This window comes from Carassius auratus, chromosome 42, assembly GCF_003368295.1.
Source record: "Carassius auratus strain Wakin chromosome 42, ASM336829v1, whole genome shotgun sequence".
NCBI lineage: Eukaryota > Metazoa > Chordata > Actinopteri > Cypriniformes > Cyprinidae > Carassius > Carassius auratus.
The window spans coordinates 5,516,072-5,543,006 of record NC_039284.1 but is presented as its reverse complement, the minus strand read 5'-3'; the positions used below and the strand labels follow the sequence as shown (position 1 = coordinate 5,543,006).

Genomic DNA, 26,935 nt, shown 5'->3' with positions numbered 1-26,935 from the left:
ATTTGCCATGTCTCTTTCTGTGTCTTTTTCCTGTACTTGTTAAAAGGAATACACTCTAGCCCACATAGACAAGCCTGACACCCTGGATGGAGCAGAGAAGGCCCTGAAGAAACACGAGGACTTTGTTACCACCATGGATGCTAATGAGGAGAAGATACTCAACACACTGGAGACTGGTCAGAGGCTGGTGGACAGTGGAAACCTTTACTCAGAAAGGATCAATGACAAAATGGGCTCTATTGAAGATAGGTCTGTTTTTTTTAAATATTATTTTGCCTTTTTTACATCCAAGTTCAGACATACAACATCATTTACATACAACACTGACCTAGCATATGAACTATCCACTAAAATAAATGTACCTTTTCAATCCAATTTCCTTGCTTAAAGAGACAGAAAAAGTATATAATTCTCTTTCAGTTCAATAGATTCCAGAATCCCACATAAAAAAAAAGAAAAAGAAAAAAAGAATGCAAAAGTTATTGCTTTTTAACTATTACTTAATGTATCCTCTGGACCTGTATATAAAATGGTATGACAAGAACAATTACATTTAATTGATTTACATTTAATTAATTCACAATGTCAGTGTAATTCAGAAAGCAACCATATTTTTTACTCAAAGTTCATGTTAATGCATTCATGAATTTGTGCTTTCTTTGTGCTGAATTAGCAGTGTGTGAGAGAAGCATTATACTGTAAAGGAGTAGCCTGCATTTCCCCTATTAGCCCAGGCAGTCTGTAGCTCCTTAAGATGTGTGCCTGTTCTGATGGGTATTGATCTCTTTGTGAAAGTATATCTAATCCATTGGCTAATGTTGCTTTTTTTAAAGTGTTCTCTCTGCAGTGAGAAAATGGTAAAGAAAAAGCCATTTCAATATCTGTCAGTGTTCACATTTTACCATATAAAGTTCTTACACCACTTTCCACTTGAGATCAACCAGTAAATAACCCATGTATTTGTGTGTTCATGTCTTTAGGTACAACAAGAATCGAGACAAAGCCAAGGAAGTCTCAGGGAAACTGAAGGACAACAGGGAACTTCAGCACTTTCTTCAAAACACCCAGGATGTGAGTAATGCTTTACTCAATAGACAGATTTGCTTCTAATATGAATAAAATTTTCTTTGTGACCTTTTCTCTCATTCAATGAACATTTACTTCTCTATTTTAGCTTACACTATGGATAAATGAGAAAATGCTGACTGCACAGGATACATCATATGATGAGGCTCGAAACCTCCATAGCAAGTGGCAAAAACACCAGGCCTTCATGGCAGAACTAGCATCCAATAAGGATTGGCTTCATAATATTGATAAGGTATATATATATAGCCATTTTAAATGAACCTTAATAAAGCACAGCAGTTGAGTTTCCGGAGTAAAAATCCCATATCCAATCTCCATATGGGACATATTTTACTATTTCAAACTTTTAAACATTTAAAAACAGACCTACCTTGAGCTCTTTTTTTATCAAATGATGTAAGATTCTGCTGAAGCCCTAGTATCAATGTGTTGAAATGATTGAAAAAATTAATATGTACTTTAAACCATGCACTTATTAGGAGGGACAGGAACTGATGGAATCCAAGCCTGAATTTGAGCCCATTGTCACTGATCGTCTTGCTAAGCTTCATGAACTATGGGATAAGCTGGAGAGCACCACACAGGAGAAGGCTCGGCTTCTTTTTGATGCAAACCGTTCTGAGCTGTTTGATCAGAGCCTGGCTGACCTGAAGAAATGGTTGGCTGAACTGCAGCAGCAGCTCCAGGGTGATGTGGATGAAGAAGTAAAGGATCTTACCAGTGCCAACATCCTACTGAAAAAACATCAGGTGTGACATTTTATAATTTTTTTTCTTGGAGCCAACTACTGTCTGTGCTTTGTCTTTCCATATTTGGTGGCAATTTATAGAATACTGCTTAAATCTGCCCTATTCTCCCCTAGATGACAGAGAATCAAGTTCGGGATCGTGCACGAGAGCTTGAAGAACTTCAAGAAACTGTACAGCAGCATGCTTCTCTTAGAGAGGACCAACCTGAGCTTGAAGTTGAGCAGCAGACACTTCAGAGAGACTTCCAGAGGCTCCTCACACCTCTCGCTCAACGCAGGGGCAAGCTGGAGGCTGCTAAGGCAGTGCACCAGTTCTTCAGAGATCTTGCAGATGAAATAGTATGTACTAAAAACACAGTTATCCATAAATCCAAACGACAGCTTCTCGGAATTCATCATTAGATTTTGTTGATCTTTCTTCTTAAAGAACTTTTACATAAAAGCTTTGATTTGTTCTACTCAGCTCTGGGTTAATGAGAGGTTACCAATGGCAATGTCAGAAGATCATGGAAACAATCTTCAGACCGTCCAACTTCTGCTCAAGAAGAACCAAGTGAGTAGTTAATATTTTCCACTTACCCACTAAAATGATATCTAATTATCCAGCGTGGACAACATGACTTGAGAACATGGACTAATTAAATTTATGGTTTATTTATATAATTTATATTTAGTTTACCATGTGATATTACCCCCTTTCATATACCCCACCAACCCCTTTCATATAATCCTTTTATATCCTGCACAGTCTCTTCAAAAAGAGATCGATGGCCACCAGCCACGCATTGATGAAGTGTTAGAGCGTGGTCGGCGCATGGTGGCAGCAGCAGAAGGCAGTCCAGAAGAAGAACACATGTCTGAGGAAATTCAGAAGCTTCAAGAGGTGTGGGCAAAGCTGCAGGATGAGATGGACAAACGGAGAGCACGGCTCTATGGCTCTAATGAGGCCCAGCAGTATTACAATGATGCAGATGAGGCCGAGGCCTGGATAGGAGAACAAGAACTTTATATGATCTCTGATGAGAAGGCCAAGGTAAAACTTTGATAGACTGCAAAATGCTGTCTGTCTTCAAAATCTTCAAAATGCCAAGTTCTGTGCTGGCTACAAGTTTTGTGTGCAATGAAAAGCTATACTAAAATAAATTGTCTGTGACAATTAATCTCTCTGGGTTGTAGGATGAACAGAGTGCAATGATCATGCTGAACCGACACCTGCTTCTGAAGCAGGTAGTGGATGACTATGCACTCTCCATCCAGCAGCTGGCAGACCGTGCCCAGACGATGCTGGCTGAAGAGCACCCAGATGGGTAGAGTCTTTACGTATTGTATATTGAGTAGAGTGGGCCAAGCTGAACTGAATCCCAAGACACCCCAGTTTATGTTAAAAAAAACATTAATATTACTCTTTATTTGTCTGAATGTGAAGTGAGGCCATCATCCGGAGACAAGGACAAGTTGATAAGCAGTATGCTGGGCTGAAGGAGCTGGCAGAGGACCGTAAAAAGAAGCTGGACCACACATATCATCATTTCTTACTTAGCCGTGAAGTGGAGGATCTTGGTCAGTGGATTGCAGAGCGTGATGTGGTGGCATCTTCACAAGAGATGGGCCAAGACCTTGACCATGTGACGGTAAATAGGAACCTACCCCACATTTACCATCTCTCATGTAAAAGCATGTGCATGTTTTGACATGTCAAATGCAAGACTTTATAAGATATTAAGTATTAAGATACTTAGATATTTAGTAATACTTATATTTTAGATCAATATAATTACAATCATTATGTTTCTAATTACATCAATATTTTAGATCCTGCGAGATAAGTTCAGGGAGTTTGCACGGGAGACAGGGACCGTGGGTCAAGGACGTGTAGACACTGTGAACCGGATCATAGATGATCTGATTGAAGCAGGACACAGTGAGGCAGCCACCCTGGCAGAGTGGAAGGATGGCATCAATGAGAGTTGGGCAGATTTGCTGGAACTAGTCGACACTCGTGCCCAGCTACTCACAGCCTCCTATGACCTGCTTAAGTAAGTACAGAAGAATTCAATAGACTAAATGTCACTAAGTGCAGTGCTTTTATCAGATCATATTATTCCTTCTGACTCACTGTATCTCACACAATAACAAGCTTAAAGGATTAGTTCACCCAAAAATCTAAATTATGTCATGAATGACTCACCCTCATGTCGTTCCAAACCTGTGAGACCTCCATTCATCTTTGGAACACAGTTAATGATATTTTAGATTTAGTCAGAGAGCTCTCAGTCCCTCCATTGAAACTTTGTGTACGGTCTACTGTCCATGTCCAGATAGGTAAGAAGAACATCATCAAAGTAGTCCATGTGTCATCAGAGGGTCAGTTAGATTTTTTTGAAGCATTGAAAATGCATTTTGGTCCAAAAATAGCAAAAACTATGACTTTATTCAGCATGGTCTTCTCTTCAGGGTCTGATGTGAGAGCGTTCAAAACACTGCAGTTTAGTGATATCCGGTTCCCAAATGAATCATTCTATGTAACTGGATCTCAGTTCACCAAACCGAACTGAATCGTTTGAAACGGTTCGCATCTCCAATAGGGTTGTGCCGATAGACGATAGTATCGTGTATCGACGATAATCAGAGATATCGACATAAGCAGATTTCTCTGTCGATAATCAAGACGATATTAGGCTCATTCTCCTATTAATGTATTAGATTATAATAATAATAATAATAACTATTATTTTTATTAGGCTGCTTATTATAATTCAGCTATCAAACTGCCCAGCTATTTCACTTCATCCCCGCATTTCACACACAGACGCACGCATTTCACACACCGCACGCGCGCGAGCGCAGGAGGACTAGATCCTGTAGTCACTGAAGTTGTCCGCTTTGACTCGGATAACTCGTTAAATCCATGAAATGATATAGATAGAAAAGGAGGAGTTGGTGTCCCACACATTTAATGGCTGCTACATGGCATCGTGCTCTTCTCAAACATGAGAGATTAACTCTTTCTTGGTGTTACAAATAAAGTAAAGACAAAATATTAACAAGGTGGCAGAGCGAATTTATCATCCATAGTGGTTCTCAGGTAGTCCTTCTCTTAAAGACTGATCACTTAACTTATAACACACACTATGTGGTGATGACGTAGAGGGACTATGTGAGAACCACTATGGATGATAAATTCGCTCTACCGCCTTGTTATTATTTTCATGCACTCCAAACTATAATGTGATGCATCGTTTCGGCCGTTACAAAGTCTCCATCCACAAACAGACATACATTGTCTCCAAATACAAGGTATTTCATTGCACTTTATCACGTAATCTGAACGGCCTATATATGTGCAATATTTTAAACGAGCCCTCCCTTACAGAGTTTAATGCCACCGTTATGTTAGAACGCATCTCATTCTCTTTTCTGTGGCGGTGTGTCGGTCTCGTCATGAGGCGTGCGGTCCGGAGTGCTGTATGACTGATGCATCAGTTCAATTCAGCATTACTCCAAATATATGAACTTAACTGTTTTAATTACTTTATATTTAACGTGTTCGTTTATGTCCAATATTAGTGTTAAACTGTTGGACTTTAAATTAAATCTACTATTGATTTTCACCGTTTACGGGCTTTATAGAACATTTTAGACTGATAACTTCCGTGCGCAGATGCGGCAAATTTGTCACAGGACGATATGACAGTTGTGTCCGACTATATATGAACTAGCTGTTTAAATACAGTATTTTTATATTTAATGTTAGTTTATCAGTATGTTTGAAAGTATATTTTTTTTATTATTGATGATTCCATAGGCTCTCTCTCGTGCACCTGCGAGGTTTAAAACACCAAATAGTTATGCTATGATAGGAACAAAGAGTCTCTCTCTTGCTCCACCCAGGCATGATAATATTGTGTATCGTCGATCTAACGGGCTGACGATATGACAATTTGAAAAATAACCATATCGCCCAACACTAGTCTCCAATAAGCATTAATCCAAAAATGACTTAAGCTGTTAACTTTTTTAATGTGGCTGACACTCCCTCTGAGTTCAAACAAACCAATATCCCGAAGTAATTCATGTACTCAACCAGTACACTGACTGAACTGGTGTGAAGAGAGAACTGAAGATAAACACAGAGCCGAGCCAGATAACGAACGAAAGATTGACTCGTTCTCAAATCAAGAACCGTTTCTGTCAGACACGTCCGATTCGAGAACTGAGGAGCTGATGTTACTGCGCATGTGTGATTTAGCGTGAAGCAGAATGACACACAGAGTGTCTGAACCGAACTGATTCTTTTGGTGATTGATTCTGAACTGATTCTGTGCTAATGTTATGAGTGCGTGTAAACAGAAGGCTTGAATCAAGGGCAAACATCACAAATGACGTCATTACGTCGAGCGCAAAAGAACCGGTGAACTGTTTTCTTCAACCGGTTTATTTAATCAAACTGTCCGAAAGAACTACTGGTGATCCGAAAACCGATGCAACCGGTTCTTGACTCGTGACGAGTCAATATTTTGTTTGTTATCTGGCTCGGCTCGGTGTTTTAACTCAGAGGGAGTGTCAGCCATGTTAAAAAAAGTTAACAGCTTAAGTCATTTTTGGATTAATGCTTATGTTAACGTGAACCGTTTCAAATGATTCCGTTCGATTTTGTGAACTGGTTCAAGAATGGTTCACCCCAATCTTTGAGGTCTCACGGGTTTGGAATGACATGAGGGTGAATCATTAATGACATAATTTAGATTTTTGGGTGAACTAACCCTTTAAGAAACAAGATTATGATCACTTAACATTATCTTGACCTGTGTGAGGTGTTGAATTCGACTGGAAAACATTACCTAAAATATTCTGTGAATTCGGTCAGGTATTTTTATGATGGGAAGGAGCTGGTTGCTCACATTGAGGAGAAGAAGAATGAGCTTCCTGAGGATCTAGGAGAAGACTTCAGCAAAGCAGAGTCCTTCCACCGAATGCATGCTGCATTTGAAAGAGCCATCAGTGCCCTTGGCAAACAGGCAAGGAAAACACATGAAATGAACAATTGTTTGTCATAATAAGTTTCATGTTTTCACCTCCTTGTGGCTTGTACATATTCATTAGCCAGTGGCTTGTATAGAAAATCTGAAAAGTTATTTCTCAAAAAGTTAGGGATTTTTCATATCGCTTTCTTTGCAGGTGAAACAGTTCCAGGAGACTGCAACTAGACTATTTGTCCAGTATGCAGGAGATCAGGCTACTGCTATTCAAGTAACTGAAAAAGAGGTTGTGGAGACCTGGAATGGTCTACTGGCTGCTTGTGCAGGCAGGAGGAAGCAGCTGGAGGATACTGCAGACAAATTCCGCTTCTTCACCATGGTGAGAGACCTGCTGGCCTGGATGGAAAGCATTATTCAGCAGATAGAGACACAGGAAAAGCCACGGTATGAAAATATATCATTGTAGCTATCACAGCAGAGATGTCAATGTTCCTTTTTGTGATGAAATTTGTTTCTTGTTGTCCAATGAAGAGATGTCTCCTCAGTGGAGCTCCTGATGAAGTATCACCAAGGAATCCGAGCTGAAATTGAAACGCGTGGGCCAAAGTTGAATCAGTGTGTAGAGCTGGGTAGGGCTCTCCTAGAACGAAGGCATAAGGACTCTGCAGAGGTAATCGGACATGGAAGGTAGCAGGTGTAGCAGTTTGCCACAACAAAGTGTCCTGAAAGCATCCATTTTCATTTACACTTCTTGTGCTCACAGATTAATGAGAAGCTTATGCATCTAGTAGAGAAGAGGAAGGAGATGATGCTCAAATGGGATGAAAGATGGGATTGGCTTAGACTATGTAAGTCCACAAATGTCATACAAATGTACACACTACCACATTTTACAGCTCCTTATAATTATATTTTTTTCTAGTATTGGAGGTGTGTCAGTTTGCTCGGGATGCATCTGTAGCAGAGGCCTGGCTGATTGCCCAGGAGCCATACGTGGCCAGCAGGGATCTGGGTGAAACAGTGGATGAGGTTGAAAAACTGCTCAAGAGACATGAAGCCTTTGAGAAATCCACTGCTACATGGGAAGAGCGTTTCTCAGCACTGGAACGTCTTACAACAGTATGCATTTTTTTAACTTTGATGTATTAAACTCAACTCACACCCTTAATACATTAATGATACCTCAAATTATGTGGATTGTTTGCATTAGCAGTTACCACTCACTGACTATTAATAATCTGTTGTAGTTGGAGCTGCTGGAAATACGGAAACAACAACAGGACATACTACAATACAGACAAGAGGTGGAAAAAGACAGCAGGTATGTATATGTCTGAACTGGGTAACACCATCCTTCCTTAACTCCATATTCCATACTAAAAATTTGACATTCAAACTCTGACCTTAGGAGAGAAGACACAGGGTTTGCAGAGGAGTCCTCACAACTCTACACCACAGAAGAACAGTCTCTGGTAAGTTTAGTGCAAGTTTTTGTAAGAATCTTTCTTGTCATGATATTAACTACATTCTTCTTCAAACAGATATTCTTTCATATTTGATGTTCTCATCTTGAAATGCAAATTCAGCATACAAAACACTATAAATACAATTTTACTTATGGTACTGCAAATGTTTGTTAAATTAATGCCTGTAATTAATGTAATGCCTGTAAAAGCTGTTTGAATCTGTATCCAAATGTTGTTCTTTTGTGGTCCTAAGTCTGGTTTAGGAGTAATAGAGCCAAGTTCCGTGGGAGCTGATGGCACAGCAGGGGACTCCACTGTGCCTTTGATCTCAGAGATACAGGAAAGTGGCTCACTGGAGCTGGACCCTTCCACATCCATCCAGTTTACCAAAGAGGCAGAAAAAGCTGCTACGCTTCCCATTGAATCCTCACAAGTTCAACCACAAGTCTTGATGGAGGGAACTCTATCCCGCAAACATGAGATGGAGGGACCTAATAAGAAGGCATCCAACAGGTTAGCTGCTGCCTAGAGCTGCTGTGGGAAAGTCATGGCCTAGTGGTTAGAGAGTTTGAACTAGAGAACCAAGAAACTGACTAGGATATCACAGGATGGCTAAGATCATCCAGGTCACCCTAGAAACCACCCAGAATGCTCTAGCATTGTTGCAGCGTGTTTTGCATGGACAGCCATTTACAATTACAGAAGAAATCTAGTTTTCTTGATTAAGTATAATGCTTCAAGCCATGTTTTCCATCACATAAAGCAGACATAATTTTACCAATGTGCTTAATTTAAAATGTCCCACCCCCTCATCTCTTGTCCCAGGTCCTGGAACAACCTTTACTGTGTGCTCAAACCTGGGCAGCTCTCTGCCTACAAGGATGCCAAGAGCTTTAGTCACAATGTCACCTACCATGGCGAGGAGCCCCTGAACCTCAGCAATGCTTCATGCGAGATCTTGACTAACTATAAGAAAAAGAAGCAGGTGTTCAAACTCCAGTAAGCGTCTTGGTCATCAATCTTGATATTACGTTTAAAATAAAAATGTATTTAAGTGTTGTGTGAGATATATTACATATAGGACTTACTTGTTTTATCCTTGTTCCATTTGCCAGACTTGAAGATGGAAGTGAATATCTGTTCCAGTGTAAAGATGAGGTGTGCTATTGACTGCTGCTTCTGATTAGTTACTTATAGTTAACATAATCTTTAAAATATGCCGGTGACATTAATGATGTATGTTTTGTCTTTCTGACCACAGGAGGAACTTCAGAACTGGACTCAGGCTATAGAACAGGCAGCACAAGCTGTGACAGAAGAACCAGTTGCAGGGCCATCAGGAGTGAAGGCACAAAGCCTACCTCCACCTTCTTCCACTACTCTAGAGGTTCCCTCAACCAAGAAGGAGAAGGAGAAGAGGTTTAGTCTGTTCGCTAAGAAGAAATAAACTCCTGGATAGAATGTGTGACAGGTGAAATGGAACAGATTTTTTAAGAATTTCGCTATATGAAATGAAGATAACACTGCTGCCTGTATCTAAGCTAATGAAGTGTTGCTAATGTCCACACATATTGCTTGTTTATGTTTTGTTGTATGTTTCCTATACTAGAGTCACATACCACATTCACTCTGTATAAAAATAAAAGCACAGGAACCGATCAAATTTAACCCGAAATATTTGTGGTGGTGGGGGGGGGGGGATTTCTTTTTGTCTTGATTTTTTTTAGGCATGCTTCAGGATGTATTTTGACTATAAATAACGTGCATAGTTTTGTATTCTGCCTTATTCCTTGAAAATGGTTGCAAATGTAATACTGTGCTCTTTGCATTGGAACTTATAGAATTTTAATAGAGTTTGACATTGGAGAGGTATTTCTTTTGTAAATGGCCATGATGAAGGTGATGAACACTGTATACTATGCTGTTAACATGCACTATATGCACAGTGTTTGGTGTGCTTTTAGACTGTCTTTGTTTATTTAATATGGTGCTATATCTTTAAGATAAGAGTTTCATCCTCTCATGACTCAGGTACCCCATTATGGCTGTCGCAGGTCTAAATCACATTATAAATTCCCTTACACAAGGATAGCAAAACCATTATAAGCAGCAAAGACTATCTCTCACATCATCATAACAATAATTAAAATGTGAAAGATATGTGTACAGCTTGGATAATGCAGTGTACATTGAACTTGGTAGACAATGAATGTTGGAAAACATGGATAACAGTGTGTCATACAAATATGAATGTAGAAATAATGGTAAAGGAGAAATGGTACCTGTAACAAATACAACAATAACAAAACTTATTAACAAACTATTATTACTAGTTATTACTATTATTACTAACAAATCCCCCACAACAAGTCCCTAAAACTAAATACATTTAATTGAATGCCCATATTCAGATCATGCTAATTTCAATTTTCATTATGCTAACTCATATCTTGTATTTTACAACAGTAAAATAGTACATTGTCTGATCTACTCATTAGAATTGAAGTGCCCTATGTCCAAAGTTTTTTTTGTGTGTAGTTTTTACTGTTTCTGTCAGGCACTGCAAGCTAAAACAAGTTTTGTTGTTGTTTTTTTAGTGGGTAAATTTAATCAGAATATGTTTACAGTGTCAGTGTGGTGCTTTATTAAGGTGTTGATTTTTTTTTTTTTTTGGCCATTGCATTTTGGACCTCCAAATTGTATTTATTTTTTTGGTTTAAACACACTGCAGTCTATGTTAGAATGAACTCTCTTTCAGAATGCTTCCATTCTCTATTCTCCTTTTATATATATATGTTCAATGCTAAATCACATTCAATAAGTTGAAAGCAAGGTATGACTCATTTTAGTAGTATGAGAATCAATAAACTCTATGTTTGCAGTAACCATTGCCCCTTGTTGTCTGTTAAAGGACTTGTAGTGTGTATAAACGTTATTAGCCTTGTTTACTCTCCAATTTAGTGATTATTAAAACAGTATAATTAGGTAAAGTTGGACTATTTTCACCAAGTAAACTTAGTGTTTGTGATTTTTATAATATACTGCTCTGTAGAAGACACTGCTCAGGAAGAAGTGTGAGAATGAGAAAATAGTGATGTGTTTAGTTCATGAAATAAATGGAAATAAAAATGTGAACATATTTAAACCACTGCTACCTAACAATACTACTAATTAATAAGTTAAGGAGTTTCTATAAATGTTTAAATGAGATGAAGAGAACATATAGCCTACTTTGTTACACAGACTCAAGATTCTGTTAAACAATAATTAACAAATGGCACAGCCTATTTTGGATTCAAAAACGACTGTTCAATGACAATGATCCTGGAACCAAAATATCATTTTTGTTTTCTTTTTTAAAGTGTCCTCCGAAAAAATCTTGAGGAGCACGTGGATCTACTGATTCATGCCTTTATTAATAAATGCTTTGACCCATTTGTGTATTATTAGTGCAGCCAGTGTAATTTTAAAGGTAAAGGATTCATAAAAAGCACGGAAATGTGGCAAACAAAGTCTCGTTTTTCAAAATGTACATAAACATGCGTGTTACCTGCTGAGGGTGCCATTGAGCTGCACCGTTGAGGTCTAGTTGTCCCGACAACAGTTCGGGCTGTTGGTTACGTCAAATTTAATGAAACCCAGTACCTACGAGTCCGCTATTGGTCGATTCACTGCCACCCGCCTGAGATTCCTCGCAGCTGATTGGCTGTTGAGCACGTCAATCTCCTGAGCTGGTCGTGCGGGTACAGGTTGAATGCGGCGACAAAATAACTCCAGCAATCGCTGAGAGTAAATGGAGAGAGGTCGAACTTTAATCGCACAAGTCCGCATAGACTGTAGCGTTTTTTATGTATCCTTATCCGTTCACTAGTTGGATTGCAAGTCATTTAAAAGTTTTAAAACTGTTACCTCAAAGGATACCTTTTTGTCGCCAGAATGGATTTGATTCGCGTCACTTGCATTGTTCAGCGGCGGACAGTAATGTGGAGTACATAAAGCCGACGCACTTTGTTTTTTATTTATTTCTTTAGACGCATTTTCAGTTGCAAACTATTTTAACTCTCCGTTTCAACTATTTTAACCCCAAAATGGATATTACAGTGTCTGAACTCATGTCTAACTTCATGGATTCGCCGCTTGTGGTCTGGGTAAGTAACGTTAAGTCACTAAGACATGGTGGCACCTGCTGTGTTTGTGTTTGTCTTGTGTAGTTTGTTCAGCAGCGGCCACTGACAGGGCTAACCTGAGGTGGGTTGGGTGTACTAAATGTGGGCTGTATACTTTATGTTTGTATCATACCTAGTGTAAAGTGACTAACGTGTTTTCCATTAAGCAGATGTGTATAAACGTATTAATACCCCACCCATAATTTTACCTAGTTTTTTAATAGCCTACATGTAACTGAGTGCTACATTTGTATATATTTATTTGTTCATTTTATGTTTTTATTCTTTATTTGCCTACTTATGTAAGGTAGTTATGTTTTATGTTTAAGTATATATTTTGTTAATAGTTTTCTACAAATGCAATTTAACAAATAATGTATTGTTTTTTCTTCTTTTTTTTTTCTAAATGAGTCCCAGTTAGATGTGTTTTTAAACCTGTACACACAAGAGCATAAGATTACTACTTTATGTTCACAGTACTACTTCATCCTACTTGAAGAGTTTAATGACACTTTACATGGTTGGGCGAAACCTGTGAAACTTCCTCTGACCCCCTTACCCTGACCCCTGTGTCCTGTATGGCTGTGCTTTCTTTGGCCACTGTGTTTCTCTCAGATGTCACCATCTTAACCCAACCCTACCATGTTGACGTGTGCTGTTCCATTAAAGTGTATTACATTGAAAGAAACACAAACACACACACAGTAAGGGGAGGACAGTTATGTTTAGTCTTTACAATTGACAAACATAGGATATTTAGCATATCCGTGTTTAAAATTTTATGCACTGCAGTTCAGTTCTGAAACAGAAAGCATGCTTGTGCAGCTGTGCGTGCATCCTGTCATAATATTACTACCTACTTCATTTGATAGACTTATTTATTTTTTACAGGTCAAGACTTTTGGACCCCTTGGGTCCAGTTCAGAAGACAAGCTCTCCATGTTCATGGATTTAGTGGATGGTGTCTTCCTTCATAAGATAATGACACACATGTGAGTGACAGATGCAGAATTGCTTGTGTGTGACTATAATCTAGCAGCTGTTACAGGCCTACCTTTTTTCATTAGTAACCACATCCTATCCTTTTCTGCCATACAAGTGTGCAGACACTCAGTCCGAAACTTCACACTCCATCAGTTTTGTTTGTCTTCCATAATTGTTTGATAATAAAACTTAATGTACTTATGTGTAACATCAGTTTGCAAGCATGCAGTATACATTTCAGCCATGTTTGACTGAATGTTGATGTAACCTCAGCTAACAGGTGATAAGGCAGTACTGTCGTGTGTGTGTGTCTTACTAATGAACAAGGAAATCTCTTCTTTTGAGAGTATTTGCATCATGCAAAGTAGCTCACTATACATTTTGACACCTAGAGTTTGTGCATGTAGATTGAGCTTTGTAAAACTTCTGTTAGCGACCTTTCAGACCCACTGCTTTGCCCTTTAACCTACTTTTACTCAAGAAGCTTTGTCACCCTCTCTGCCTTAATCAGGGGGTTAACAGCAGACCTCCTCCGACAAAGGAAATATTTTCTATATAAATGGGGGTGGGGGTCACATCCAATGGGAGGATGATACATGTACTACATTCGCTGTCCTCTATAGATCATTGTACCCTGGTGTCATGTTCTCTGTGTGTCATATCACTTAGGGAGCTGACTGCATCAGTTTCATTCCTTTAGTTGTCTTAAAGTCAACATGAAATGGTGTTTGCAATTGCAACCCATTCTGCTTCCCTAATGTGACACATTTCCTGGTGAAGACTCACTTACTCAGGTATCCAGTGTGTTTCCACTGAACCATTACAAATGAGTTGAGATGTGGAATGTTGAGGGCAATGTACACACGGCTTCTTTCTCTTCACCCACATCCATTTTTTATGTGCCCACACCCATATGCCTGTAGCAAACCGGTAGCCTTAACAGTATTTTTATGCAACAAGTAAGCAGTAAACATCATCAATGTTAGTAAATTAGCTCATATGCTATCGCATCTCATCTGGCAGATGTCCTCTGCATGCACCTATTGGTCTTTCCTCAACTCTTACTGCGCAATCATTGTGTTTTTTTACCATTCATAGTCAGTTGCAATATCTATGCTCGTAAAATAGCACACAAAGTGAAACTCAATACAGTGTTCTTTTGGCTTCAGGCAATAAAAAAACCGTTGAGCCACACAGCAGAGGAAAAAAAGAAAACTGACCTTTTAAGGTTCTTTCACTTGCTAGCGGGAATTTGTGGGCCAAGCTGGCAGAATTTGCTGCCATTCCCACAAAACAAATGTAAATGAGGAACGCACAAAAAAGACAAGGACCCACTCAGTGATCCAGTGATCCAGTCTACTGATATGATAGCCTAAATACTTATGTCAAAATAACTTGGGAATTTTTTTGTTGATGTAAAATATATAGTTAATTCTGAACAAAGATTTGTTTGTAATTCAAGAAAAATCGGTATGTAAATGAATGCAATGTGTTTGAGATAGATTTTATATACACAACATTTGAAGGTCAGGTCACTGTGCATTCAAATTGTACAATTATTGATGTTCAAAACTATGCATCTTATAAATAAAGTTAATGACAGATCATTCATCAAAATGCTTTTTTTTTGTTCAGATAACATTAGAAACATTCCTAGACATTAGGATGTAAATACGGGTTTGAATATTAGAATACATGTACAAAAAATTAAGTTTGAATGTTTATCTGTAAAAATAATTAGAGAGAGATTGGATTTGGAAAGAAGAATGAGTGATTCCAAGTGTAGCCAAGTGGAATAATTCATGATATATTAAAAGAAAGCCAAGAAACTCAACACACGACATTCTCTAGTGTTAATCAGATAAACCATATGAACAAATATATGTACTACTTAAATAATGTAATTAAAAATGAATAATAATACAGATAAGTTTAATAAAGTGATGGATAATGATTATTTGTAGTGTAGTCTTGAGCCCCTTTCACACTGCAAGTCGGACCCGGCAAATTGCCGGAACATTGCCGGGTCGTCTTCTGTGTGAAAGCAAACACGTCCCGGGATTGATTCCGGCATTGAACCCGGGTCGGAGACCTAGTAACATTGCCGGGTTCAACCTGGGACGAGCGCTGTGTGTACAAAAGCCAGATCTAATGCCGTGTCGTAGTGATGACGCACCTTATCGCGTGACTCTTTTACCGGGTGTTTTGGTTCTGTGCTGACGCCGAGATCGTTCATTTGCTTCAGGGAAAGTATAATGTGCCTAATGTTTTCGACTCGTACATTACACGTCACGCCCTGATCTTTACGGGTTGTGTGTGAAAGCACGCACATATCCCGGGTAATCACTGGCAGTGTGAAAGTGAAAATCTAGCGACCAGGGAACAATTGCCGGAATACTTGACCCGTGAATTTGCCGGAATGGCAGTGTGAAAGGGGATCTAGAGTTGGTTGTTTGAATGTCTAAACAACTGGTTTTGAGGAAATCATGCATAATTAGGTTCACCAAACTAATCGACCTCACTGATTAAGGTTGTTGAATGATAGTCAAACATCATGCCAAGCCTTGTTAAAAAATTTGCTTATGTGAGATTTTCAAATGTACTCGTGTTGCTCTTCGGTCCACAGAGACCCAAGCCCCATGAATCAGCGAGTCAACAAACAAGTCAACAATGATGTCAACCTGAGAATACAGAACCTCAACACTGTCATCCGACACATTAAAAACTACTATCAGGTAAGAGCTCTTCCTCCATGCAGTGGGAAAAGTACTTACTGACCACTAGTAGGCTTTTGTTTTTTAAAGAAAGCGTTGTATATGTGTGTGCGATTGTGTTTGATGCCAGACAGCAGCTGGTCTCTGCAGACACAAGGTGATGATTCTAGTGTCATGGGGATTAAACCTGTCTGCAGATGTGACTGAAATTGTGGGTAGCTGGGCGCCTGATTGTTTTTTATCTTAATAGAGGAGTTTCTGTTACGTCAAGCCTGTTTAAACTTCTGATCTTAGTTATTATGTGAAGGCAGCCAGTTGGGGATGTGAAAAATGTATATATTTTCAAAATCAGCCAGTTGGTGGGTTATCTGTATGACTGGTTTGGCTGGTTTAGCCTCATGTCTGCCAGCCACCAATCAGAGACCTCTTTAACTAATCAGTTAGTTGTTGAACTGGTTGACCTTCCTGGCTTATCCATATTGCACATGTTTGCATAATGTTATTAGTTATAATTTTGAAAAAATCCAATAAATATTATAAATATATATTACATTTATATAACGTTTGCCATCATCCAAAGCCCAAATTATAAAATATAACTTTTTATGTATAAAAAGTAATTTAACATTTTAAATGTTATAGCAAATCCACTAATGGCACAAATCTGTTTATCTTAGTAGTATTTTAATTTAATAGTGTTTTATTTTGAATGTATTTAGACAAAATACTGAAGAATTGTAATATTAGCCATTTAATGAGCCTAACAGAAAAATCATTATTGGCTTATTTGTAACTACAAGATTTTAATATCAGATTTTAAAATCCTTATATACCATACTAATGTGTTCTGTGAACACATTTTTGGAAAGTATTTTATATGGATCTTCAAAGGGATAAAATAGAAATGAGAATGGTTGGCAAGACCTGCGTTGAAGGTGGTCTATAAGAGGCTGAAAGTTTTATGAGAGACTGTAGTTATAATGATAGTAATTATTGTAATTGTGATTAAGAAAACAGGGAGACATGAAAGGACAAGGTCTTTCTCAACACTATGTTAGAGAAAATGTAGCACTGACTCATCGTTTCTGGTCTCACAGAAAACAGTTCTCACTCAAAATTACTGCTGAAAGGAGGCTTTTATGTTGTTGCTTTTGGGAGTTGAAATCTTCTGATTGGTTTGGTCGGTTCTGGGCAGTGTCCCACCATCTGAGTAAGTGTTTGCCACATCTGACCCCCTTTTCTCTTCCAAGAGTGTCTCTGAAGCATTCCTACTCAGACCTCACTGCTTTCCATCCCAACGTAGAATAAGAGGACTGATTGTTTGTTTGTCAGTTGATTGGAATTGTCTGGGTTTTCTATTCTTGTTTGCAAATTAAAATAGTAAACTGGTGCATGGACTAAACTGTAGATTGTTCTTTCTTCCAAACACATTTAAACCAAATATTCTGTTCTGGGGGTAGAAGTTTAATGTTGAGTTCTAACCAAGTATTGTAACCAAAATATTTGAAGTTTGATTTGAAAGTGAAAAAAGTTAAATTGACGTGTAGCCAAATATGGTGTGACTCTCCAAGCATTAGGCCATGACTGTCCCTACTTTCCTTAGAGATTTCTTAAAAAAACTACCCAAATCAAAAACCAAGTAATCAGCAAAATGGTCTGTTGCTTGTCGTGACTTGTTAGGATACATGGATACTTTTATTGCTTATGACTTTGTCATGTTAACTATTGTTATGATACTAAATATTGGGAGAATATTGAGGGGGACATCTATGATGGTCATAGTCCTGTATTTTTGCCCTGCCCTACTTTTGCCATCCAACAGGTCCCCTTTTTGTCCCGTTTTAAATGAACACTTTGCAGTAGGCAGCTGAGATATTAAAATATCCTCTTACTGATTAGTGTTATTATGTTTTATGCAAGATTTTGCCAGAATGTAGAAATCACACACACAGTGCACATTCCTTCAGTGATGGAAGGCCCCCTTAACCACATATTTAGCTTAGGTGGAGCTCATTTTTTATGGGTCACCCAATGGGCACAGTAATGAGTGTAATGAGAGGCTTGTGTTCATACAGAAGTGCCCTGACCTTGGCATAAAAAGTACTTTGACTAGACTTTAACTAGAAGAGGGGATGTCTGTCAGATATCAGCCAGGTAAAACTCAGCTTATTGATTAATATTCTCTGCACTGAAGGGGGAAAACTCACTTTGGGTTGTTTGTGGTGTTTGAAACTGGCCAGCAGTCTCAATTTCCTCATGTGGCTTGTCAGTCTGAACCCAAGAGAAACTGTCCTATGTGACTCCAGAAATGGACCTCAGATAGACTGCATTTGAGCATCTGATGTGGGTCAGCGCTCTGCTTAACAGAACCAGATGTGTTGTTTTATCCCATGTTAATCGCTCCCCCTGAGAGACCCACATATGGGGGTCTAGATGGGGCAAGGGTTACTGTAATGTGAGAACCGAAAGCCTCGAGATCCCCTGAAATGCGGTCCTTAAAGGCGTCAGGCAAAGGAAATGCTTTTCCTACGCATTAGCTTTCTCGCTTTAAATTAGGCCTGTTTGATTTCTTCTAATGCTTTAGCAGTTGGGTCATTAACTTGAACTTCTAACTTACATCTTTCTAAGCTATAGTGGCCCCTTACAGATAACCTGAGTCCCAAGTACAGAACACATTGATACAAAAAAAATGAATCGGGTGATTTATTCAATTACCATTGAAGCTTGATAATTGAATAAATTACAGACAGTAGACTGAACATCAGCAAACCATAACACTGAGTCACCTGATTCATTTTTTTTAATCAGTGTGTTATGTACTTGGGAAATATTATAAGGTTACTAAATTGCTCAATAAGGAACTTTTCTTTTAGGTTTCTTTAAAAAGCGTACAATTTTTGTATCACATTACAGAATTTATTTTTGTAATGTTTAAATAACAAAAAATGCACGCATAAATTAAAATGAAAAATAATTAAACGGCAGTGCGATGAATTTGATGTCAGTTGAAGTTGAGACTTGCTGTAGTCCTAGCAGTACTATGTTCACAAGTAATATGCATGTATCTTTTTATCAACACATTTGCATTCACACGCAATATAGCATCACTTATACGTCTGCTATGAAAATGTGTTGCCTTGTTTGACACATAATTGAAATGCTATATTTTTCTGATAATCCAAACAATTTACAAACAATATAAGGTGTGGAAGTTTTAATGCATCAAATGGAGTCAAAAAGGTAACGATTGCTTCCAAACACATTTTCGCAAATACTTCTGCACTTGTTAACATAGTTGGGAGTAACGTCTGCCACATTGTTTTTTTTGTTTTTTTTTATGTTACCTGTGATGTCATCATTAAAATCATTTTTGAAAACCATCAATGAGATGATACCAACACTAATCCAACTGTTGAATATCAATAATCAATGCTACATGTCTTTACTTTTATATAATCACAATCAATATTAGTGACAGTATACCATTCATGAATAGAACTAATCAATTTGTTGTCTTCCTCGTTCCATCAGTTTGGATTGGTTTGGAGAAATAGCTGAAACATTCTATTTGCGATCACAGAAATCTGAGATGAACTGACATTGTTTCTTTTTGCACATTGCTTTCTCTCAGCCATAAACTACATTGTGTCTGAGTGTCAACAGTGGTCTCAGCCACTGTGAACAGAAAGGGCCCAGAAGGTCAGTGAGATAAGCAGATGGCCCTAGACTGTTTTTTTTTATGCTCGTGTGAGCAAGTCGAACAATGTCATATATTTCTAAAAGGATCTATAAACTAGAAAATGGTTGTTGACATGAGGGGTAAAATAACACATTTTCTGAGCACGTTCATGTGGCAGCGGCACAGGAAGTTAGTGTGATAAAGGAAGATGCATATGATTTTAGTGATTAATTAGTGGTGTTTGCTAAGGCAAGTCTTGCTATTACTACTGCTTGTACGGTTTCAGCACCCCCAAGCCTAAGTATTAAAGTTTTGTTCCACCCTGTTTGTGCTACGAACACGAATGAAAGTTAAATTAATGAGGCTTATTGAGTAGAGTTGTGCTTACTTTGCTTATCCCTGAGACTTTTGATTTTTTGCCTTGTGACCAATCAAATTTGCAGCCAAAACCCTTAGACTACTGAATGAAATAGGAGCCATGGCAGAACCAGTTGGATTCGAGAATGGAGAGTATGAAGTTTTCCAAGCAATATGAATACCAGTGTGATTTCTTTTCAAATGAAAATATCTTCCTGACTGTTTTTGTAGTCACACGACTGCTGCTTCTAAGTCAGTGGAAATGCAGGTTCACTTTTAAATCACCCTAGCCAGGAAATGGCACTTAGTACTATTTTGGTGGAAAAACTGTGTCAGAACATTTTAGCAATTGATTAACAAGTCCCTGGCAGCCACCCAACACACTCAGGCACTGCGGCACCAAGTTTTGCACAAGTTGGTGTAACTCATTTATCTGAGAAGCAGTATTGTTAACCAGATCTGACAAGATTGTGGGAATGATTAAAGATGGTATAAATGTATAGGCATGTGATCACTCCGTTTCTGGTGCATGGACTACTGCAGCCTGGGTAGATCAAAAACAACATCCACTTAAGTCTGCAACCCACAGATCAATGATAGGCACTGGAAGGTTCCTAATGACTTGTGATCTGGATTAAAGTAAATATTTGCACATGAGACGAATGTCTGTCTCATGTTTGGTTATGAAAGAGATTCCAGATTACGCACTTCCAGTGCTGAATGCCAAAATAATACATTCTCCCAGCTTAGCCTAGATTTAGATTTAAGCCTGAACCTCTAGTACTCTACATGGACCAGATTTGCTCCAGTTTCATCGAGGAATTAAGAATGTATAATAATCCGCCCAAAATGGGGTACACAGTCCCAGTTTCATCTCTCACTGTCAGCCCCACATTCTGCTCTCTCCTCACCCAATTTTATTAGCTCTAAAATTACTCCGTGTTTGCTAACCAGAAAGTGTCCCACCACAGAGATCAGGGCTACAGACAGTGGGAACAATGGGCCTCTGGGGGAGGGGAGGGGTAGTATGTTGGTTCCTCCCTGCCTATTGTCTGGAGAGCAAGTCGTTGTGAGCATGAGCTCCTGTAAGCCGACTCTTCTCAGAGTAGGAACATGAGATATGTGGCCTTGTCGGGCCCTTGATCTGCCCAGGGCCCATGGATAATGAACCGCAGCAGACATGCAACAACACGTAACATCATGTTAGGACATCAACCAAAGCTGTTTTGTGAGTTTGGATATAATTGCCCTCAATATGGTTCATATGAAAATGTCTTTTTCTCAGACAATGTTGTGCAACCTATTCTCGATTAGATTTGAGGTCTGCCCCCTTCGCCAGCTCGTTTGAGGGTTGCCCTCTTCACCAGCTAGCCTGACAGTCTGAGCATTTCCCACTGATCTATAAGTGGCCGAGTTTCTCAGTTCCACATACAATATTGTAAAAGCAAAGCCCCTTCTTCACTGTTGCCACATGTACAAAATCCACCGTTTGATTCTGTTCGCTGTTGTAGCTGTCTCAGAGGATGTGGTTAAGACTCATTTGTAGATTAACCCTCACGGAAGCCCTGTAAACGAGGACAGTCGTGCGTTGAGTTGGCGTCCCTCACACGCTTGGCGGGTTTTTACAGGTTTCTCTTCACCACGGCTCTGAAAGAAGGGAGGTGTCTCTTTGAGCTAGCCTGCTAGCTCTTTGTTGTACTGTTTGCTCCCGTACAGTGGCCGTTCCCTGAGGTGTACAGTTTCCCTTTTGCCATATGCGCAAGCAGCCCTAGAGGCATGGGTTCTCCTCAAATATTAATTCTGGCCTTTTAATTTCTGCATGATATGCTTCACCTCAGAATTTTACGCAGGCACACAAGAAAGAAGAAAAAAGGTACAAAAGCTATCACTGGAGCAGTGCGTTTTCAAAAGGTGCACCTTTGTACCTAAACAGTCCATATTGGGACATATTAGTACCCAAAAGGTACAAAAGTGTACATTTTGAAAAGGTACTGCCTCAGTGACAGCTTTTGTACCTTTTTTTTTCTGAGAGTGCATGTACGCACACCGTTTCTTGTTCATTACCTTTATGAGGCATGTGTTTGTCGCTGAACACAGGAAACCCCCTCCAGAGACCTGCTGCTTTGGGAAACCCAAAAACAAAACCACCTGGACTGTTTGAAGCTTTTTCTTTTTTTCATTCATTTACTCTCATACCCTCTTTGTCCCATATTCTCTGCCTGTCTCTTTCTCATGTCTGCCAGCACTGAATAGTTACAAGATACAAAGTACAGACTTAGTCTACACAAAAGTGACAGTCACTAGTCTAATTGCTTGCCCGTGGATTTCCAAGCTTGTAGAGAGGAAAATTTGCTACAGCAGACATTGGCACATTATGTTTTCAAGTGTTTGGTGAGATCATAAGTTCACTCACTGTGCAAAAGAATGCAGACTAGGCTCAGGAAAGTAAGATCGTAATGAGGCAACCCAGACAAATAGTCCCGGTTATGCTCCCTTCCAGTCCTGGGAATTTCCTGCTAAGGTTTTTCTTTTTTTTTCTTTTTTTTCTTTTTTTTTTTTTTTTTGTCGTCATTTTGTATTTTTAGTGCTAGTGCAAAAAAAACAAAAAAACAATTGCAGAGCAAAGGATTTATATTACACTGTGTTCTGACCAGTTGTGATGCATCAAGTCTGTTTGTCCAGGAAATGTAGTTAGTTATATGTTGCCTCATAACATGGTTAAATGAGTAGTATTTTCTTGGAATTTCTCTAATTGCACAGAAAAGATAATCATTCTGTCGAGATAACGACTTTAAAGGGAGATCTGTCTGTCTGTTTCTCTATTGTTGGTCCTTTTTCTTTGCTCAAGATAACTCTAGACTGAAGGTTTCCCTATTTATTAGCTGCCATATGGAGCAGTTCTAGCCTTCCATGTGTCTTTGATGGACATCTGTTGCTCCCAAATGTGACACATGTAGCAAACATCTCCTCTGTGGACCTCTGGTCAAAGATCAAGCTGTTTTTAAAAGGTAATGACTGAAGGCCCCCTAACCAAGATCCTCTTGGTCAAGCCAAGAATCTCTTTCTCCACCGATGGGTTGTATTGTTTGTCTAGGCTTCTTGAAGACAGAACATCTACACAGATTTGGTCAAGCTGCTTTGGTGGTCACTCTATCTCTGTGGGATGGGACAGAAGTGGGAGGAGGTTCCACTAGGCTGCTTTTATTTAATGGAGAATTGGGGGAAAGAGGGTGGTGGTGTGGCACTGTAGGTCAGTTTGTGTCACCAGGGATTCTGGAATGCCTCTCTCTCCCCCTTCTGTCCTTGCTGCTTCCCTTGGAGTCAATAGGAAGTGAAAGCTGGTGTGTCTACACACATGCATACCAATGTTGTTTTCGTCAATGATGACGACAATGAAATGATTTCGTTGATGCACCTTTTTTTATGACGATAACGTGACGATGACTAGCTAAAAATGGCTCTAATGTGACTAAAACATGACGAGACGAGACGAGACGTAACGAAAATGATTATACGTCATAATGCATGTAATTTCTGCCTGTTTTGGAGAAGCACCCGGCTGCAGCCTGCAGATCAAGGCGGGGCTGCACGTATTTTTAAATGCGCAGTTGAGCAGCGCAGCACACTGTGACTCCATGTTGCTTTAAGCACATCATTCTGCACCCGCGATGTGCATACGCGCTTTACGCGCTCTGTTTTGAAGCGTTTCATATTATCATGGGTTTGCGCACTGAAAGATTATTAAAATCCTATATTTTTATACCTAGCCACACAATACGTTTAAAATGAGCATAATTTAATTGTATATTATTTGTGTGTAGTGTAGGCTATATAAATACATACACTTCTTAGCTCTTGACATCCATATATAAATATAAAATTGTGATATTTGCTGCGGGGTGAGGGCTCCGATAACTCTCTCTTTTTTGACCATACATGTGTTTGCATCCCTGAATGTTTGTGTCACTTTTATTAGACAGGGTTGTATGATGTTTGTGTTTACAAATAATATGCATCTTGTTGTTGCACTGGCAGACAAGTTGAAGCACAAGTTGTAGAGCATAAGTATGTGTTCCTCAATAGCTTATATTTTGGGCACGCTGTTCATTGCACTTTAGCAATTTCTTAAATAAAGCCACAATTGCCAAAGTAAGAATGTTTTTATTCCTGGCTTTTTTGGAGTAAAACAGTGATTCCAGTGTTACCACTTTATCTGTGTGTAATGTTGTAGTAGCTCAGAGTTTTTTGCTGTTTAAACTTTAAACCATTCCTTTATAACTGTGATTACTGGTGAAAATAGGCAATGTGCTGAAATTTTAGAAGAGCATCAATTCATGGAAAAAATATACTTGAATAGGGGTGTAATGGTACACAAAATTCACGGTTTGGTTCGATACGATTCACTGGTGTCACGGTTCGGTTCGGTATGGTTCGGTACGTTTTAGATCCAGCAAAAAGAAAAAAATGGCAGATAAATTTCCTTGATTTAAAAAAATAAATAAATTTATTAAAACTAACAAAGTATGTTTTTTGTTTTTCGTACATTGAACAATGATGGAGCTATTCTTTACCCATCTTCTATGGTGTTTTCTTAGCAGCATACTGTATAAAACAAAAACAGCTCCTTATAAAAAAATGTTATATTGTAGTTGTACAAAGATGTAACTTTTTATATGGAACTCTATAACTCTTTATATTGAGTGTGTTTTTACTCAATTGGTTCTCTATAGGGCTTATGAACAAAGCAGGAATTACGGTCTGGCTGAAATGGACTCGTGAAGGAATATTTTAATGGGGCTCAATTACATTAAGCATGTTCTTAAAACCTGCGTTTTCCACTACAGAGTGCGCTCGCTCAGTACGCGCTGAAGGCTCGTTGCAAAATTACTAAAGGTTCTTTCACACAGGACGCGGTATGCGCGGCGCTGGACCCTGGGCTCAGCGTTGCCCTTCAGATACAACGCGATTTGCGCTGCACTATGCCAGAGCAAAGTAGGTGGAGTTTTCAAAACTGCCCGTGCATACGTTCTATTTATAACAGTTCTTCTATCTAATAACGTGTAGGCCTGTTAATTGTATCGTACTGCTCAGGAAATTCTGACACAGTACAGTACTAGTTCATTCTGATTTCCGTGCTTGTTTGGAAGCTCCAATCGATTGGTAAAGTGCACCCAAACACCAGTCCTGTTGGTTATTGGAGGATCTTCTATTTCTGGTCTGTTAAACGCATTGGCCATTTTGCAACAAGCCTTCAGCGCGTACTGAGTGAGCGAGCGCCTGACGGAGTAGACTAACATAAACATATATAAGTTGGTGTTTTTTTTCTTCTTTCGGGGTGTCAGGGGCGTTGCCTGTTATGTCATTTGGGTTATTGGGCTACCTTGTTGAATACATATAATTATATTTCACAATTTTTGTATTTATTTTCCAAATATAATGAATTAGTCCAACGAACCGTTCGGTACATAATGCGTACCGCGTACTGAACCGAACGGTTCAATGTGAATACGCGTATCGTTACACCCCTAAACTTGAAATATGTAGATAAAAGGTTTCTGCTCAATGCGACCATGAAGTACAGCTTGGCAACACTGCATCTCCATCAATGAGAAAGTCTAGTTTATTATGCAAAGCTTTTAAGGTTAACTGTTGTTTTATGAATTGCAACACTCGTTACAACCTGTCAAACCTAAGTCCATTTCCAATCATTTTTAACCTAAATTAATTTGTTAAAGACTACTTTTTTGTTTTTTACTAAAATTGACTAAAACTTGACTAAAACCTTTTTGCGTTTTCGTCGACTAAAAATATCAAGTTTATAAGTGACTAAAATGTGACTAAAACTAAAAAGCATTTTCTTCCAAAAGACTAAAACTAAATGGGCTGCCAAAAACAACACTGATGCATACTAGGGGTGTGCAGCGAAGCCAGTATTTGTATCTGTATTTGTATCCGTATCAATCACAAAATTATTCGGATCTGTATCTGTATTCGGATAAAACCGGAAGTAGGTGGGGCTTGAACCACAACTTCGTACAGTATTTGATTTATGGTTTTACAGCCTATCTTTTTTTCATAGTTCTCACTGAACAAATATGCAGTGTTTAACTAAAATATTATTATTATTATTATTATTATTTATGATTATAACATTTAGCCTATTTAAACATCTTTTAACAGTCGGCGCCGATTTCATTGAATAGGCAATGCTTCAAGATGTAGTGCGGTTGTGCTTCGAGCAACGTGAGTTCGAGTCCCAGCTTAAGGGACCTTTCGTGATCCAATAAATAGATATTTAAGTATCTAAATTAAAACAGTAAGGGTTCCTACGAAATTTAGATATATTGATTTAAGTAATTTCCAGGAAATGCATGAAAAAAGGCAACTGCAACACTTCTATTTTATTTGTGCTTATTTCATTCATAAACTCATTTAGCTACTTTGCACACTTGTTATGCATTGTAATTTTAGAGGATTATGTAAAACAACCTGAATTCCCTTGGCTCACCGGTTCTTGCAGAGTTAAAAAAGTATTTCACTTAAGTAATTTGCAGGTCTGGAAAAACTATGGGGGCAAAAAAAGAGAACAGAGTGTGGAACACTATTTCGACTATTTTCCTTATTCAGTGTTCTAAAATATAAAATTAATAATTTCTAAAAATGAATTTATCATACAAGTAGGAAGATTAAATTAATAAACATTAAGTGAATTAATTAATTCAAGACTAACATTTCATTATGCAGAACTATTTA

At 38.6% G+C, this 26,935-nt stretch overlaps 2 protein-coding genes across 6 annotated transcripts in view; both read left to right on the top strand.

The window, feature by feature from the left end:
- The window catches only part of LOC113060471 (spectrin beta chain, erythrocytic-like), a 28,947-nt gene extending 17,780 nt beyond the window's left edge, over nucleotides 1–11,167 (top strand). For all 3 annotated transcript variants that reach the window (XM_026229401.1, XM_026229402.1, XM_026229404.1), the window contains 21 exons: nucleotides 47–249; nucleotides 981–1,071; nucleotides 1,175–1,321; nucleotides 1,569–1,838; nucleotides 1,952–2,176; nucleotides 2,301–2,390; nucleotides 2,586–2,870; nucleotides 3,014–3,144; nucleotides 3,264–3,468; nucleotides 3,650–3,873; nucleotides 6,705–6,855; nucleotides 7,016–7,260; nucleotides 7,348–7,486; nucleotides 7,580–7,664; nucleotides 7,739–7,935; nucleotides 8,064–8,137; nucleotides 8,225–8,288; nucleotides 8,536–8,795; nucleotides 9,108–9,281; nucleotides 9,398–9,440; nucleotides 9,544–11,167. In XM_026229401.1, coding sequence (XP_026085186.1) covers nucleotides 47–249; nucleotides 981–1,071; nucleotides 1,175–1,321; nucleotides 1,569–1,838; nucleotides 1,952–2,176; nucleotides 2,301–2,390; nucleotides 2,586–2,870; nucleotides 3,014–3,144; nucleotides 3,264–3,468; nucleotides 3,650–3,873; nucleotides 6,705–6,855; nucleotides 7,016–7,260; nucleotides 7,348–7,486; nucleotides 7,580–7,664; nucleotides 7,739–7,935; nucleotides 8,064–8,137; nucleotides 8,225–8,288; nucleotides 8,536–8,795; nucleotides 9,108–9,281; nucleotides 9,398–9,440; nucleotides 9,544–9,729 — 3,489 coding nt within the window. In that variant the 3' untranslated portion in view covers nucleotides 9,730–11,167. The remainder of the gene's footprint in view (nucleotides 1–46; nucleotides 250–980; nucleotides 1,072–1,174; nucleotides 1,322–1,568; nucleotides 1,839–1,951; nucleotides 2,177–2,300; nucleotides 2,391–2,585; nucleotides 2,871–3,013; nucleotides 3,145–3,263; nucleotides 3,469–3,649; nucleotides 3,874–6,704; nucleotides 6,856–7,015; nucleotides 7,261–7,347; nucleotides 7,487–7,579; nucleotides 7,665–7,738; nucleotides 7,936–8,063; nucleotides 8,138–8,224; nucleotides 8,289–8,535; nucleotides 8,796–9,107; nucleotides 9,282–9,397; nucleotides 9,441–9,543) is intronic.
- Nucleotides 11,168–12,017: 850 nt separating this feature from the next.
- LOC113060468 (protein Daple-like) overlaps nucleotides 12,018–26,935 on the top strand; it is a 53,481-nt gene continuing 38,563 nt past the window's right edge. For 2 of the 3 annotated variants that reach the window (XM_026229395.1, XM_026229397.1), the window contains exons 1-3: nucleotides 12,371–12,430; nucleotides 13,340–13,440; nucleotides 16,059–16,167. In XM_026229395.1, the coding sequence (XP_026085180.1) occupies nucleotides 12,371–12,430; nucleotides 13,340–13,440; nucleotides 16,059–16,167 (270 nt within the window). Of the gene's footprint in view, nucleotides 12,431–13,339; nucleotides 13,441–16,058; nucleotides 16,168–26,935 lie in introns of all 3 variants that reach the window. The other variant, XM_026229396.1, reaches the window with a different exon arrangement.